Below are 14307 nucleotides of genomic sequence, written 5' to 3' on the forward strand. Positions count from 1 at the left end.
GCCTGTTCTGGACATGCAAAATTGCATCATCACCGGAGCAGGCCTGATGCACTTGTCTCTGCGTAACGTCTGAGACGATCTGAGGCAAACTGAAAGCTGCAGTTCTCTAAGTGGGTTTGCCAGCCTGTCCTTTTAGACAGTGCCTCATTTTGTCTTCTCAGAGAATGGATTTCAAGGCCTAAACAGGCCGACATTAAGTTTACAGAGGGGCACTTCGGCTGGCAGGGAACCAACACGGCTTCCGAGGGACCGCGCTAGCAGGGCAGGGGGGCGAAGGGCTCCAGCCACAAATCGCTTCTTGGCGACCCTTCGCGGAGCCCCCGCCTCAAACCCCCCGAGCCGGGCTCAGCAGAGCGGCTCCCGCGGGCACAGCGCTGCCCGGCACCGGGGGGGCAGCTCCACACCGGGGCACCTCCACAGGGGGGCCGCCCACCGAGAGCCGCCCCCTCGGGCACGGCTGAGGCGCCCCCCCCCCGGCAGCCGCTCCCTCAGCGCCGCGCTCCGCCCTTAGCCCCGCTCCCTCCCTGCCGGCCCGGCCGTGCCGCGGCGCTGACGGGACTTGTAGTTCGCCTGCCCCCGCCCTGCCCAGCGCCGAGCCCGGCTCCGCCGCCCGAGGACTGCAGGTCCCAGGGAGCAGCGGGCGGGCGCGGTCAGGTGGCGCCCAACATGGCTCCGCCGTGAGCCCGCTGCCGTGAGGGGGCTGCGGCCGTGCGGGGCTGCCGGGGCGGCGCCATGCAGAAGATCAAGTCGCTGATGGCCCGGCAGGTGAGGCAGCGGGGCCGGGCGGGGTGCCCTGCGTGAGGTGCGGCTGTAGGGGCGCCGGGCCGTGGCGCTGTAATATGGCCAGGCGGCTGTGCCCGCCGAGCGGCCGTCCCCAGGGGTTGTGTCGGGGTGTGCGGCTCGGGAGCGTTCACAGGGCGGTGTCCGAGTCGCTCAGGTGCACGGAGCGTCGTTAAGCGAAGCCTGTTTGCCCCGTGTCTGGGTTTCAGAGCTTAAAAAGTGCCTTAAGCACCGCCCGCCAGCTCATCGCCTGCCCCAGGTGGTTGTAGGAGGCGGTGGGAGAGCCAGGAGCTGAACTTTGGTTCCCAGCGCTGTCCCCGGAGCACGGGCAGGAGGCAGGGTTTAAAATGGAGACCAGCATGGACGCCGAATTCCCCAAATAGCATTTTGGGCCCTGTACCATTACACTGCTATAGATGGGTAATGAGATTTTGGCTGGGGCACTGTTTAGAGCCTTCTTTTACGTTGTACATCCCCTGTTGTCAGGAGTCAGCCCAGCAGTGAGCGAGCAGCCCTCGGCCCCACCTAATAGGAGCTGTTGGAAGCCCGCCCGATGTGCAAATGGTGTGGTCTGAAAATGATACAATTTAGGCAATTCTCAACCTTTGCGAGGGATAAAGGCCCACCCAGCATTCAATAAGTGCAACTTTTTGCTGCTGATGGAAATAAGCTGCCTTCAACGCAAAGTTTTGAGGTGGTTGTGGAAGATTTCGTGTGGAGTAGGAGAAGCCGCAGCAGTTGCTTTTGGTTGTTTGTTACCTTGAATTTCAGATTCACAGCCTTTGGGGGCAGTAACTGGGAAGGGAGGGTGTTTTCAAACCGTGCCCAAGAGAATCTGAGAACCAAAACCAGAATGAAGAGGTTTTGCATATGGGGAAAATGAAACAACTGTGCAGTGACGTAGCGACCATTCACATGATGAATTTGTAAAACACTGTCAGAGGATAAAAGCACACTTCTTTCAATGTGAGCTCACTCACAATTGCATGGCTCCTTTCAGTTCAGAGAAAGCATTGGTACCCAGGGGGTGTGAAAGGGGCTTAGAAACACTGTCATTGGTGTCAACTGGGGAGAATTTGAGAGAAATCTGACTATGACTCAGGGCTCATGTGAACTGCCAGGGGGTCAAGGGAAGGGTAGAGTCAGAGCCACATCTGAAACTTGAACTTTTAAGTTGACTTCTGCTTAGAAAGATAGCAGAGAATGTGCTAAGAAACATGTTCTGTGATACTGCTTCATAAAATGCATATCATGTTGAACAAACATGTACTCATCTGGTTACTTGATGCTTCCTGTACGAAGCTTGTCTAATAGAGTGTATTCTATTTATGTGGCTTTGTGGGTTTTAAAGAATAATAACGATATAAAAGAGCTAATGTTGGTTATGCATCTTTTTTTTCAGCTTGGTTATGTGTACAGAAAATGATTCCTAATAGTTTTATACGGTAAATTGAGAAATCTTCCAACTTAGAAAAATATTATAGTTATGCAGCAGGGTAGGTAGCACTTGCCTTGAATTTGATTGATTGCATTAATCCATTAAGTTTGTGGAACAAAAAACGTTGTGTTTTTTGGACACACTTGCATTTTTAAACATTTGGAAGTTGGCAGGAAGATGTAAGTGGACTTTGTTAAGAGGATATTAGTGAACTCTCCTAAAAAGGTACTTACTGCATAAAGCTGGAAGTGCATAGATGTTTGAGGAATATAATTTATATACCAGTGGCCTCAAGGTTTTATAGAATAAAGGTTTAGCCTTCCAGACTTATGTCAGTGTAATTTATTAAAGGACTTGTGTTTTTTTTTTTTTTTCTTCAGTAGCAGGTAAGACTTGGGCAGTTTGGTTGCAAGATATGTAAAGTAATCAACCTTAACTGACTTAAAATTCTTTTAAAGGGTCTAAGAAGTCCTCAGGAGAGTGTCCATGACCTCAGTCCTATTGAAAACTTACGGATTCCTAGTAAGGTATGATACATGACCTCCTCCCACCCCCTTCAGTTTTAATTTTTCATTTTATATTTAAATGACACTTAGCTGCTTTTTTTCTTTTTTTTTTTCCTTTGGTCACAACTCCAGATTTGTTGCCGTTCTTCTTGATGGTTTTGTTTCCTCCTGAATACCTTTAGATTTTTTTTTTTTAATGAAAAAATTAGAATTTTGAGGCAAAACAGTGCGTCAAGTCAAAATGAGGGTGCATTAAAATTTCTTTCTTGGACCTTTGAAGTTGTCACTGGATGTTGATCTCAATATTTTTAGGTTTCCTGCTCAAATCAGGGTGGAGGGGGAAGAAGGGAAGGAAGTGCTTTTTGTCACTTAGGAAAGTACATGATATAAGGGTAGCCTGCATAGTTCTAGTCTTGGTATTCGGTCTTTGCATGCTTTTGGTGCCGTAAGTATATTTCAGAATTTCATGGTTTTCATCTTCAGCATATGCAATTAACTTCATATTCTACTTTAAATGTTATAGCTTTAGAATAATAAAAATCATTTTACTTTTTATTTATCTCACTATTCAGATGATGTCATCTCTCTCTCGTCTCACAGATCATGCTGAGTAATCTGTGTATGAGGGAGAAATTGTTGCAATATTTGACTGCTAGATGATTTGCAAGACTTACTGTGGATGATACTTACTCTCTTCTCCTAATTTGGACCTTGCCTTTAACCAATGAGTTATCTAAGTTACTGTCTTCAACTGAATTTTGATGCCTTATTTTACATTTAAAAAACCTGTATTTCTCTCTCTACATAAGAGATGTAATTGTAATATGAGATGTAATTGTAATAACATTGTAATATGATGCTTGTACTAAGGCAGACAAGAAAATCAGTGTTATTCCATGTTTAAAAAAAATCATATAACAATCTCTAAATTGGTACATAATATTCTGTTAAACAGTGGCCAATATATTGATTTCAAAGACTCAAAGTATTCAGTTGCAGTGACGTTTAAAGAACTGTCACATTTCCATGGCTCAGGTTTCAAAACTGCAAATTCCTGCCACCCACTGGGCATCCAATTTCAAATAGCCTTTTCTGCCAAGTTGACTCTCCAGGTAAAAATAGATGCAGGGTATCTTGGTTGGCTCTCTGCTCTGTAACGGTGTGATGTTATGTGTCTGGTAAACCTACACTTTGTATCAATAACAACGGGAAAACAAATACCTCTCAATTTGCAATTTTTTTTTTGTTATTTTTTGGAAGAGTTCTGGTAGTTGTATGCTTACAACCCTTTGTAACGTGAGAAAGTTATCAGCAACTGTTCTGCAGACAGAACAGAATCTCCTGAAAATGAGGAATTCTGTGCTGAAAAGACAAGACTGCATCAACATTAGGACTCATCACCTGATTTTTTTTACAAAGCTGATAAAATTAGAGTATTATTCTCTTCTGTGCCATAGTATGAAGCTTTTATAGTTTTTAATTCTTCTAACATTTATTCCCTTTCAAAATGTTTTAGGTGAGTGGTTTTAAAAATAACTGCTGTATTAAGAATATATATTCTGAATATTCAGATTCTGAATCTGAATATTCTGAGATGATTACGTTAGCTTTTTCCTTCTCAAAAAGCTATATTCAGTTAATCTCTTGTACAGGTACCTATTTATCTGATAAAACATTAAATCAGGTGAATATTGAGTAAAATTACTGTGTTTTGATCAGTTTATCTCCTGGCTATGGTCCAAGGCCATATATCACAGTAATTTTACTTCCATCCCTTTCCTTTTAAGAGGAAGGGTTAATATTACTATCCCTTCTTAACTTTGCTAAAACCTTCATTGTATGATTTTACTTTCCAAATGGTAAGGCATCAGATGAGACACCGTAATATGTTTTCTGGACTGTGGGCATCGATCCTGATACCCTTTGCTGAAAACAGGAATTTTGGGTAGCGGGAAGGGGAAGATTTTGTCTTTTTGTGGTATGAGTAACCTTCAAGGAGATTCAGTTTCAGTACTGAGCAGAAATTGAAAGTCATTGAGCCCTTGGATATACGTGTTTGTTTTGAACTAAAACGACATTCAATGCCATAGCAATGTACTGATGTCACAAATCAGAATAATGTAATTACAGGTTGGTTCAAGTAGCTTTGCTGGATATAAGCTAACCCCTCTCAATAATTATATTATAATAATGGACAAATTTGGTGAAGAGAATTCATTTTTGAATGCAAAAGTAAAGGCAATAAAAAGGTTTTTAAAGGCAATGAGTGAAAAAACATAATATTAATCATAATATTGCAGGCTGCTTTTTGAAAGTGTATATTGTTCTCTGCTGCCACATTTTAATAATGTTTTCATATCTTGAATAACAAAAGTCTCATGCTCACAAGCCAAATACTGTTTTGACTATAGAATGGTTACGTTGCTACGCTTTCATCATCACACTTCCATAGCCAAAGTGCAATCCCCAGACTGATTTAGGACAAGTGTTGCTCAAAGTTTCAAATGCTAAGTTAATGTTGTAGAAAGGTGTACAGAATAAAGGACTGCAGAGTCAGCATGAATTATTCAAAAGAGCACAAACCGTTGATAGATAATGATAACTCTAGGGACAAAAGTGTGTCTTTGAAATGGTGACTGTTGAACTAAATTGAAAGTCAAATGGAAAATACAGAGAATGGGGAAAGGATCTCCTCAGGGGAAAACATCTCCTGAGAGGAAAGCCAACAAAATTCTCATGGGTTTTGATATCTGAAAGTTACTTGCTGACCAGTGGCTTGCTGGTAAGCATGTGAAAGTGGAGACTGTGCTCCTCGATTTTGTATTTTCTTTTGTTCCTTTTTTTTTTTTTTTCCAAACAATGAAATGATTTACTACCTTTATTTTACTGAATACCCCTGCGTGCATGCACTCACATTATCCATTACTCCCAATAGGTTCTGTAACTGTCTTGAAAAATTCCGGTCTGCTTGCATCATATGAAGATAAATCACCAGCTAACTTGCTTTACTTTCTGTTGTAATACAGAACCATACTACCAACTCCGTAACACAGAGAAATAAACGTATAGTGGATTAAGTCAGAGATGGAGTTTGTAGGTGAGGTAAATCTGAACTGAAAGGCAAAATTTCTAGAAGAAAGAGTAGCCTGCAGAATGGTTTTGTGTCTTCTTTGGGTTGAGATACCTTACTCCATCTGGATTGTGGTTGTGCTGGGGAACTGCAATTCTTGGCATATCAGTGTCTTTTGGTTGTTGAAAATGGTGTGTATTAAGGATGGTATAGAACTGCAGTACTGTTTTTTGAACCATTCTGTGATTGTCAGCTTTGTTCTTCCCCAAGCTGATAACAATTCTGTTTGGTAGATTCCCTGCCTTCCACATTCCTGACATACCTTGAAACAGTCAGACATTACTCTGCACCCTACAGTCATGGGGAACCCCAATACACCCTCCACAAAAGGTTAAGAGGGATATTTTGTACACTTCAAGTGTGTAGGGTTAATAATGAGATGATTTTGAATTAGGTTATTTTTATCTTGATGATAATCAGCTCATATGCCATACAGAGAAATTAGTTGGCTTTGTTGCTTATGGTGGTAAACAATACTGGAAGTTTATTTTTAATTCTTTTCCTGTAGATAGAGAAGATATAGATTTCTTAGTCTGTTGTGGGTTTCCATTTCCCCAACGATAGCTGTGTGCATTAAGTGGTGTGACTAATGTCTGGTCAGGCTTTGTTACTCTCTGCCTATCAGGAGAATTGTTTCCACAGTGTCATGTTTGTTTTGGTAGAGAGAAGGTTTTTTAATGAGCACTCTGTATGCATATTGAAGAATGAAGGATGAAAAGAATGTTCTGGATGTTTCACGTGAAAGACAAGGGACCACCACAGACTTCCCTGTGGGACTTCATTCCACAGCTGTGGATTAGCTAATAAATGTTTTACCTTGAGGTGGGTTTATATATATGCATATATAGGTGTATCAGCTATTGCTGACCTTCAGCTTCTGATTAGGTTAGAAGCTTTTTAGATTTTTCTGTCTCTAAGCAGTTTCTGTTAACACTGTCTTGATCATGAACACTTCTCGGTGTCTGTTTCCCAAGTCTTTTGGTTGAGTGTTAGTGGAATGCAGAAGGTGTTTGCTTCAACTTTGTACTAGTAATGCTTCAGTAGCAATGTTGTTTTTCGTGTTGCAGGCAGCGTAGAACAAAAGAGAGAGTGGGAGTATGACACACAGGGAAATATCTGGGTAAGTCATCTAGAACTTCCTGAACTGCCTTTCAGATGAGTCTGCAATGAAGCGACTCTTCTGAAATACGGTTCAAGTAATTGCTGTAGGCTCCTGGACCCATAAACTTCTATTTCCATACACCAGGAAGGCAAAACAATGTGAGAAGTTTGTGGATGCAAATACTTTTATTTAGCAACGGTTTCTTCAAATTTGTAAGCTGTTAGACAGACAGTTCTTTGTTTTCGCCCTCGCACCCTGCCCAGAAACTGTCTTTCACGGATCTGTTTAGGTGGCATTATGTAAGAGAGACCTGATCCTTAGGGTAGCACTCAGCATGGCCTGCAAGGAAGCATGTTTGACAGGTTAAATTGTCTTTCAATGAAAGCATGGTCCAAAACACCATGGAAAGGGGAAAAAAGAAGTCACATTTGCACATCACCACAAATGATGCAAATTTTAAGTAGGTAAAGTGTCTTGCTGAGCAAAACTTTGGAAACATGAGTATTCGAAGTGGCATCTTAGATGTTATGTTGGCTGGTTATTGGTTGGAGAGTTCCTACTGCTGAATGTATGTATTAATCTGGGCAGTTGGACTGGAGTACTTTGGGGTTCACCTTGCTGATGTGTCACTCTTTCTGATCTCCTTTGTATCTGATTTGGTTTAGTGAAGTTCTCTGCACGGTCATCATCACGTGATTTTTCCCATCCCAAATTTCTATAGCTTTTTCTATTCAGAATACTTCTTGAACTTCTGAATTTACATATTAACTTACTGCTAAATGTTTTTTAATGTTAATTTTTTAAACTATTTTTTAAAGGCAGTTTTTTCATTGGCAATAGTTTTGAGGTATAAAATTTTTGAGGTATAAAACTGACTTGAGGGATTTAATAAAGCTTCTCTCTCTGCCTGTTCACAGTGTGCAAATACTACCTCCACAGTGCTAAATCTGGCCTTTACTGAGGCCCTTGAAACAATGGGCTTCGTATTGTAAGCTTTTTTTTTTTTTTGTATCCCTGATTGAAGGGATGAGGAAAACTGAATAACAGCAAACTAGGCAAGGATTTTTGCTTCCTTCAGTGGTAAGTGAAAAGACTGGTCTTGAGCCTGTTAGTTGTTTGAAACCAGTGGAGCATAATGGACTGGAAGCTGCAATTTACCATGGCATAAAGTCTGGTGTAATTTATATGGGAGCTTAAGTTTATCCTGGAGAGTCCAGTCTCTCTCTGGACTGACTGTTCTTCTAGAAAGAATGAATAAGATAAAGAAAAAGCCTGCCCATTTAATAAATATTTCCCCAGGTAGTGTTTTTGTGAGAAACACTGAGATAAATGGTTTTTCTGAGACAGGAGAAGATGGTTTCTGAGTAATTTTTCTAGCCATGCCAACCTCAGTGTTATTTTTGTGCTGAAAAATGTGTTATTCTACAAAGATAAAAAGGTCACTGATTAGGCTTCATTGAAACGTTCATATTAAGAACAGTCCTCCCAATTTATTAAGTGCCTCTAAATTGTAAAAATCAAATAATATGACATAAAGAATCACATAAATAATAATGACATAAAGAATCACATAAAGAACATGTGTCCATGGTATCCTTAATGTATGTTTAGGGGACATCAGTCACCACTGACTTAAGGCATTGACATATTTTACCAGCATGACGAGAAACCATCAAGAAATTCAGATTGTTCAAAATCTTTCTTGGATTTATTTATTTTTTTAAACAAATGGCCATGCCAGGAACTTATAGCCAAACATCCAGGTGATAAATTAGGCGATTCCATTTGCAGTGGTTCAGTGAACAAATTAAGCTGACCCTGTCTTGGATGTTTTTTATTTTTAGTTTCTTATAGATAAAGCTTCGTGTACTGTAAAATGTTAAACTAATTTATAGAGGGGCTCTGTGTTCAGCATAAAGCTGCCATTTGTTAGGAAGCCGAGCAGGAAACACACTTTGTTTGTTGTAAAGGACAGGAACACATATGGTTAGATGACAGAGTTGTTTTGTTAGTGAAACTGTTGCAAGAGCAGCCTGCCACTGAATCTGAACGCAGGCATCATCTGCTGCTTCATGCGCCCTCATGCGATGGAAGCTTCAAAATCACAGATTAAACGAAAAATACCCCCCGGAGCCTCTTTCAAGAACCTGTTCCTTCTCATCCCTGACAGCCTGGGCTCTGCTTCACGTGCCCTCAGTGAGGCAGAAGGGGGTGAGGCGAACAGGAGCTGTCGGGGTGCCCCGTTCCCCTCAGGCCTTCCTGCCCTGCGCGGCCTCCCCAGAAGATGGAGGCCGCTGCCTCCGCCCCCCGGCGGGCGGCGCCCGAGCACCGCGGGGCGGCCTCTGCCCTGGGCTCCGCCGTGCCAGCCCGTTCCCCCTCCCCTCCTTTTTTTTTTTTTTTAATAGGCTGTTTCAGAGGAGCAGCGGCTCTTTTTGATGCTTTAGGAAATTGTTCGCGTGTCGCACCTTGGTTGCGTTTATTTGTGTAGGAAAAACAGCACCTTGCTGTGTGGGTGAAATCTCGCTTTGCCTTGTAACGTACGGGCTTTGATGTTACCGAGGGACGTGCAAAATGAGGAAGTTTGTGATTGTTCAGTAAATTAATCTCAAATCCACTGCCTTTAGCTGGTGAAATAAGCTCTTGAGTTCTTGGTGATGGAAATAAGGGCACCTTGTCCCACTGTAGCAACTTGTGTCAGAGGCTTGGGGTCTTGATGGGACACTTCAGTCTGCTGGACCACTTTGTCAGGGTTAAATTATAATAACAAATAATACGATCAGACCTTTAACTTGCCTTTCCTTCCCTCCCTTCCTTCTACCCTGAATGTTTCCCTTTTGAATCTCTAATAAAGGTTTTCATTCTTTCAGTGGGAACAGCCCACTTGAACTTCAAATATTAGTTGAAAAATCCAGTATGGGAGGATGAGAGGTTCAGACTCAATTTGTGGTGACGAGTGGGCACAGCTGGGCTCCTGAGAAAACCTTCCACGTGAGATTGTGCCAGGAGGGAGGAGAATGCACATCTTGAATATTAGCTGTCACAAAGCTGTTGGTGCCTGCCTGTTTAGACCACCCCGCTAGTTGGAGAAAAATCTGTAATGTGTTAATATTGTGCAAAGGAAGCAGATCTGTCATGATTTTGCCTATATAAAAAAAAAAGTCAAGTGTTTAATGGCATGTCTTTTATCAAAGTTACCAAAGTGAATTCTGAGAGCTAAATGGAATAGTTATGCGTGTAGTGACACCGTCTACCCTAGGTTTACAAAGGTAATTCTTCAGGTTAAAAAATAAATAAATCAGATTTTAGCTTTTACTTTTAATGAAAAATTCTACAATATGCCAAGCTTCAGGAGAAAAACTGCAGACTCAGCATCCATTTATGCCACAAATAAATACTGAGGAAGAGATGTTTAGGTAATCTGTGACAATGAAACTTGCACTGTTCTTTGGAAAGTTTAGACTGTCTTGCTGTTTGTAACGAGGAATGCAAGCTGCAGTGTACAGATCTTTCTATTCTCAAGAAATTATTGCTTCTTGTACTAAAGTTCTTAATGACTTGCAGAAAATAGTTGTTTTGGTAAGCATTGTTCCTTCTAGGATGTGATATTATGTCACGAAAATCCTTCTTTTTCTGTTTTGTGAAGGAGGAGCTCAGAGAATCACGGGAAGAACCAACTGATCCTCAAGCTCAGCAAGAAATAATTAATAGTATTGAAGAAGTTTATTTTTCCAGTGATTCCTTTGATATTGTGAAGTATGAATTAGAGGTAAGTTGTCATTATAAAAGAAAAGGCAGTAATGTATCCAAACATTGAAGGCCAAAAGTCAGCTTCTTTCAGTGATCCATTTTCCATTTATTTCTTATATCCTGAATTAATGCAAAACAGTGTGGATTTTGTTTTGTTTTTTTGTTGCCCCTCCCCATGCCCAAATCTTCTTGCAGTTGTATGGAGCTTCCAACCTATGGTATTAGTATGGAGTCTCTTTTAATGTGATGTGATAATATCAGGCCTGTGCTAACATACTTAGAAATTTAAACTACTAGGAGAAAGTCCGAATAGTTGGAGGAAAAAATGTCTATTCTGTATTTTGGGTATTTTTTTAAACAGATGGAATTAATAGACTGAGAAGTTAATAGTTTCAATGGCTAGGGACTTGTGTATGTATATGTATGTCTTAAAATGGCGTAACTTTGAGGAAATTATGACATTATGCTTTTTAACACTGATTAATTTCAGTATCCATTATTTGAATACAAATTAGATTGCAGAAGCAATAAGAATGTTTCTTTAATTAAACTGATTGGTTTGTTAATACTGCATATGTATTTTATGTACTTTAATTTCTCACTGAATTTTATTTGTTATTCACATTCAGAGGCTTCCTCCAGTACTTAGTCTTCAAGAACTGGAAGAGTACAGAGACAAATTAAAACAACAGCAAGCTGCTGTAAGTAAAGGTGTTTAGTATTCTAAACTCTATACTATACTCAGAGTTTTTTTTTTTAATTATCTATACTTGTAGGTTAAAGTGATTTTTTTTTTTACTTTTTCAAAAAAAAGCATTTTTTGCTTTAATATTGTTGTGTGCTTTTGTAATGGAAAATCATATCAGTAAATTGTATAATCTTAAGAAGTGATAAGTATTGTAAGAAGGATCAAATGGGCTGTTAATAAAGAAACTTTATTTTTAGTTCAATTTTTCCAATGTATTGCAAGAAATAAATGCTGAACACAGCACTTAATAGTGCTGTAGAATCCCTTTTTTGAGAGACTTTTGGCAATGTAGAACACAAAATGTTTAAAAAAAAACCAGCCTCTTTCCCTAGAGTCTGTATTTTTACCTTATTTTTCATTTGCTGATTTTTTTTTTTTTTTAACTTGGCCCCAAGTATTTCTAGTAAGTACTGGTATATACTTACTATGAAATGAAATAATGAGTAATAACTGTAATTTATGGGGGAATCGGAGTAGCAGATTCTGAAGGGTATTTTTTACTTCTCAGGCTTTTTAAAAATACATTAAATATTGATTTTTTTTCTCTGGAAGATGAACAGGAAATGAATGTATTAGCTGGCATTTGGAGAGTATCTGCAAATAACAGTATTATTTCTAACTCACATCTTTAAATAGATGAAATGTACATCAGAAAATATTAAACCACTAACAATACACAAAGAACAAGTTCTTTTGGCCTAAGATGTCTTTTCCCAGAATAAACCTGTGAAATGTTGTGAGAAGCTGGGCAAATGAAAACTCCACTTTCATCACCAAGAGGTGTTGAGCCTAAGAGGACATCTGGTGGTGACCTATTTTAGCAAGGAAATACACTCAAGGCTGAGAGACAACTTCATAGGCATATGCTGAACAATCCCAATACATGTTATCAATGTTTTGGCCATTTTGTATGCACAGTGGGAAACAGCACGGGAGTAGAATCATAGAATCATAGAATATCCTGAGTTGGAAGGGACCCTTAAGGATCATCAAGTCCAACTCTTGACACCGCACAGGTCTACCCAAAAGTTCAGACCATGTGACTAAGTGCACAGTCCAATCTCTTCTTAAATTCAGTCAGGCTCGGTGCAGTGACCACTTCCCTGGGGAGCCTGTTCCAGTGTGCAACCACTCTCTCTGTGAAGAACCCCTTCCTGATGTCCAGCCTAAACTTCCCCTGCCTCAGCTTAACTCCATTCCCGCGGGTCCTGTCGCTGGTGTTAATGGAGAAAAGGTCTCCTGCCTCTCGACACCCCCTTACGAGGAAGTTGTAGACTGCGATGAGGTCTCCCCTCAGCCTCCTCTTCTCCAGGCTGAACAGGCCCAGTGCCCTCAGCCGTTCCTCGTACGTCTTCCCCTCCAGGCCTTTCACCATCTTTGTAGCCCTCCTCTGGACACTCTCCAACAGTTTCATGTCCTTTTTATACTGTGGTGCCCAGAACTGCACACAGTACTCGAGGTGAGGCCGCACCAGCGCAGAGTAGAGCGGGACAATCACCTCCCTCGACCTACTAGCGATGCCGTGCTTGATGCACCCCAGGACACGGTTGGCCCTCCTGGCTGCCAGGGCACACTGCCGGCTCATATTCAACTTGTTGTCTACCACGACCCCCAGATCCCTCTCTTCTAGGCTGCTCTCCAGCGTCTCATCGCCCAGTCTGTACGTGCAGCCAGGGTTTCCCCGTCCCAGGTGCAGGACCCGGCACTTGCTCTTATTGAACTTCATGCGGTTGGCGATCGCCCAGCTCTCCAACCTATCCAGATCCCTCTGCAAGGCCTTTCCACCCTCATTCGAGTCCACAACTCCTCCAAGTTTGGTGTCATCAGCAAACTTGCTCAAAATGCCTTCTATTCCTACATCCAGATCGTTTATAAAAATATTGAAAAGTACCGGCCCTAAAATGGAGCCTTGAGGGACCCCACTGGTGACCGCCCGCCAGCCTGACGCAGCCCCATTCACCATAACCCTTTGGGCCCTGCCCGTTAGCCAATTGCTCACCCATCGTATGATGTTTTTATTTAGCTGTATGGTGGACATTTTGTCCAGTAGGATCCTATGGGAAACCGTGTCAAAAGCCTTGCTGAAGTCCAAAAAAATCACATCAGCTGGTTTCCCTTGGTCCACCATACGGGTGATCTTATCATAAAAGGAAATCAGGTTAGTTAGGCAGGACCTACCCTTCACAAACCCATGCTGGCTGGGACCAATGACTGCATTGTCCCCCAGGTGCGCCTCAATACGTTCGAGAACCATCTTCTCCATGATTTTACCAGGCACTGATGTGAGACTGACAGGCCTGTAATTGCTAGGGTCTTCTTTCTGACCCTTCTTGAAAATCGGCACAACATTTGCCAGCTTCCAGTCTACCGGGACCTCTCCAGACTCCCAGGATCGTTGAAAAATAATTGAGAGAGGTTCCGCGATGATGTCCGCCAGCTCCTTCAGCACCTGGGGATGAATCCCATCCGGACCCATGGACTTGTAGGGATCCAGGTGGAGTAGCAGATCCCGCACACGTTCAGGGTCGGTTGGGAGTTTGTCATCCCCACCGTCCCGGTCCTCCAGCTCGGGGCACCCTGGGTCCCGAAGCCCATCATCGGCATTGAAGACAGAGGCAAAGAAGGCGTTAAGCGTCTCTGCTTTGCCTATGTCATCATCTGTGAGAAGACCTTCCCTGTCAAGGAGCGACCCTATGTATTCTTTAGTTCTCCTTTTTCCATTCACATATCTAAAAAAAACCTTTTTATTTTCTCTCACAGACACAGCCAGCTTCAACTCTAGGTGTGCTTTAGCCACACGAATTTTCTTCCTACAGACACGAACAGCATCTCTGTATTCTTTCCATGTCACCTGGC

At 41.9% G+C, this 14307-nt stretch overlaps 1 protein-coding gene across 1 annotated transcript in view; it reads left to right on the plus strand.

The window, feature by feature from the left end:
- Positions 1-603: 603 nt before the first annotated feature.
- VPS50 (VPS50 subunit of EARP/GARPII complex) overlaps positions 604-14307 on the plus strand; it is a 77255-nt gene continuing 63551 nt past the window's right edge. The window contains exons 1-4 of the mRNA XM_068673962.1: positions 604-765; positions 2677-2745; positions 10600-10722; positions 11333-11404. Coding sequence (XP_068530063.1) covers positions 733-765; positions 2677-2745; positions 10600-10722; positions 11333-11404 — 297 coding nt within the window. The 5' untranslated portion in view covers positions 604-732. The remainder of the gene's footprint in view (positions 766-2676; positions 2746-10599; positions 10723-11332; positions 11405-14307) is intronic.

This window comes from Anas acuta, chromosome 2 (assembly GCF_963932015.1).
Source record: "Anas acuta chromosome 2, bAnaAcu1.1, whole genome shotgun sequence".
NCBI lineage: Eukaryota > Metazoa > Chordata > Aves > Anseriformes > Anatidae > Anas > Anas acuta.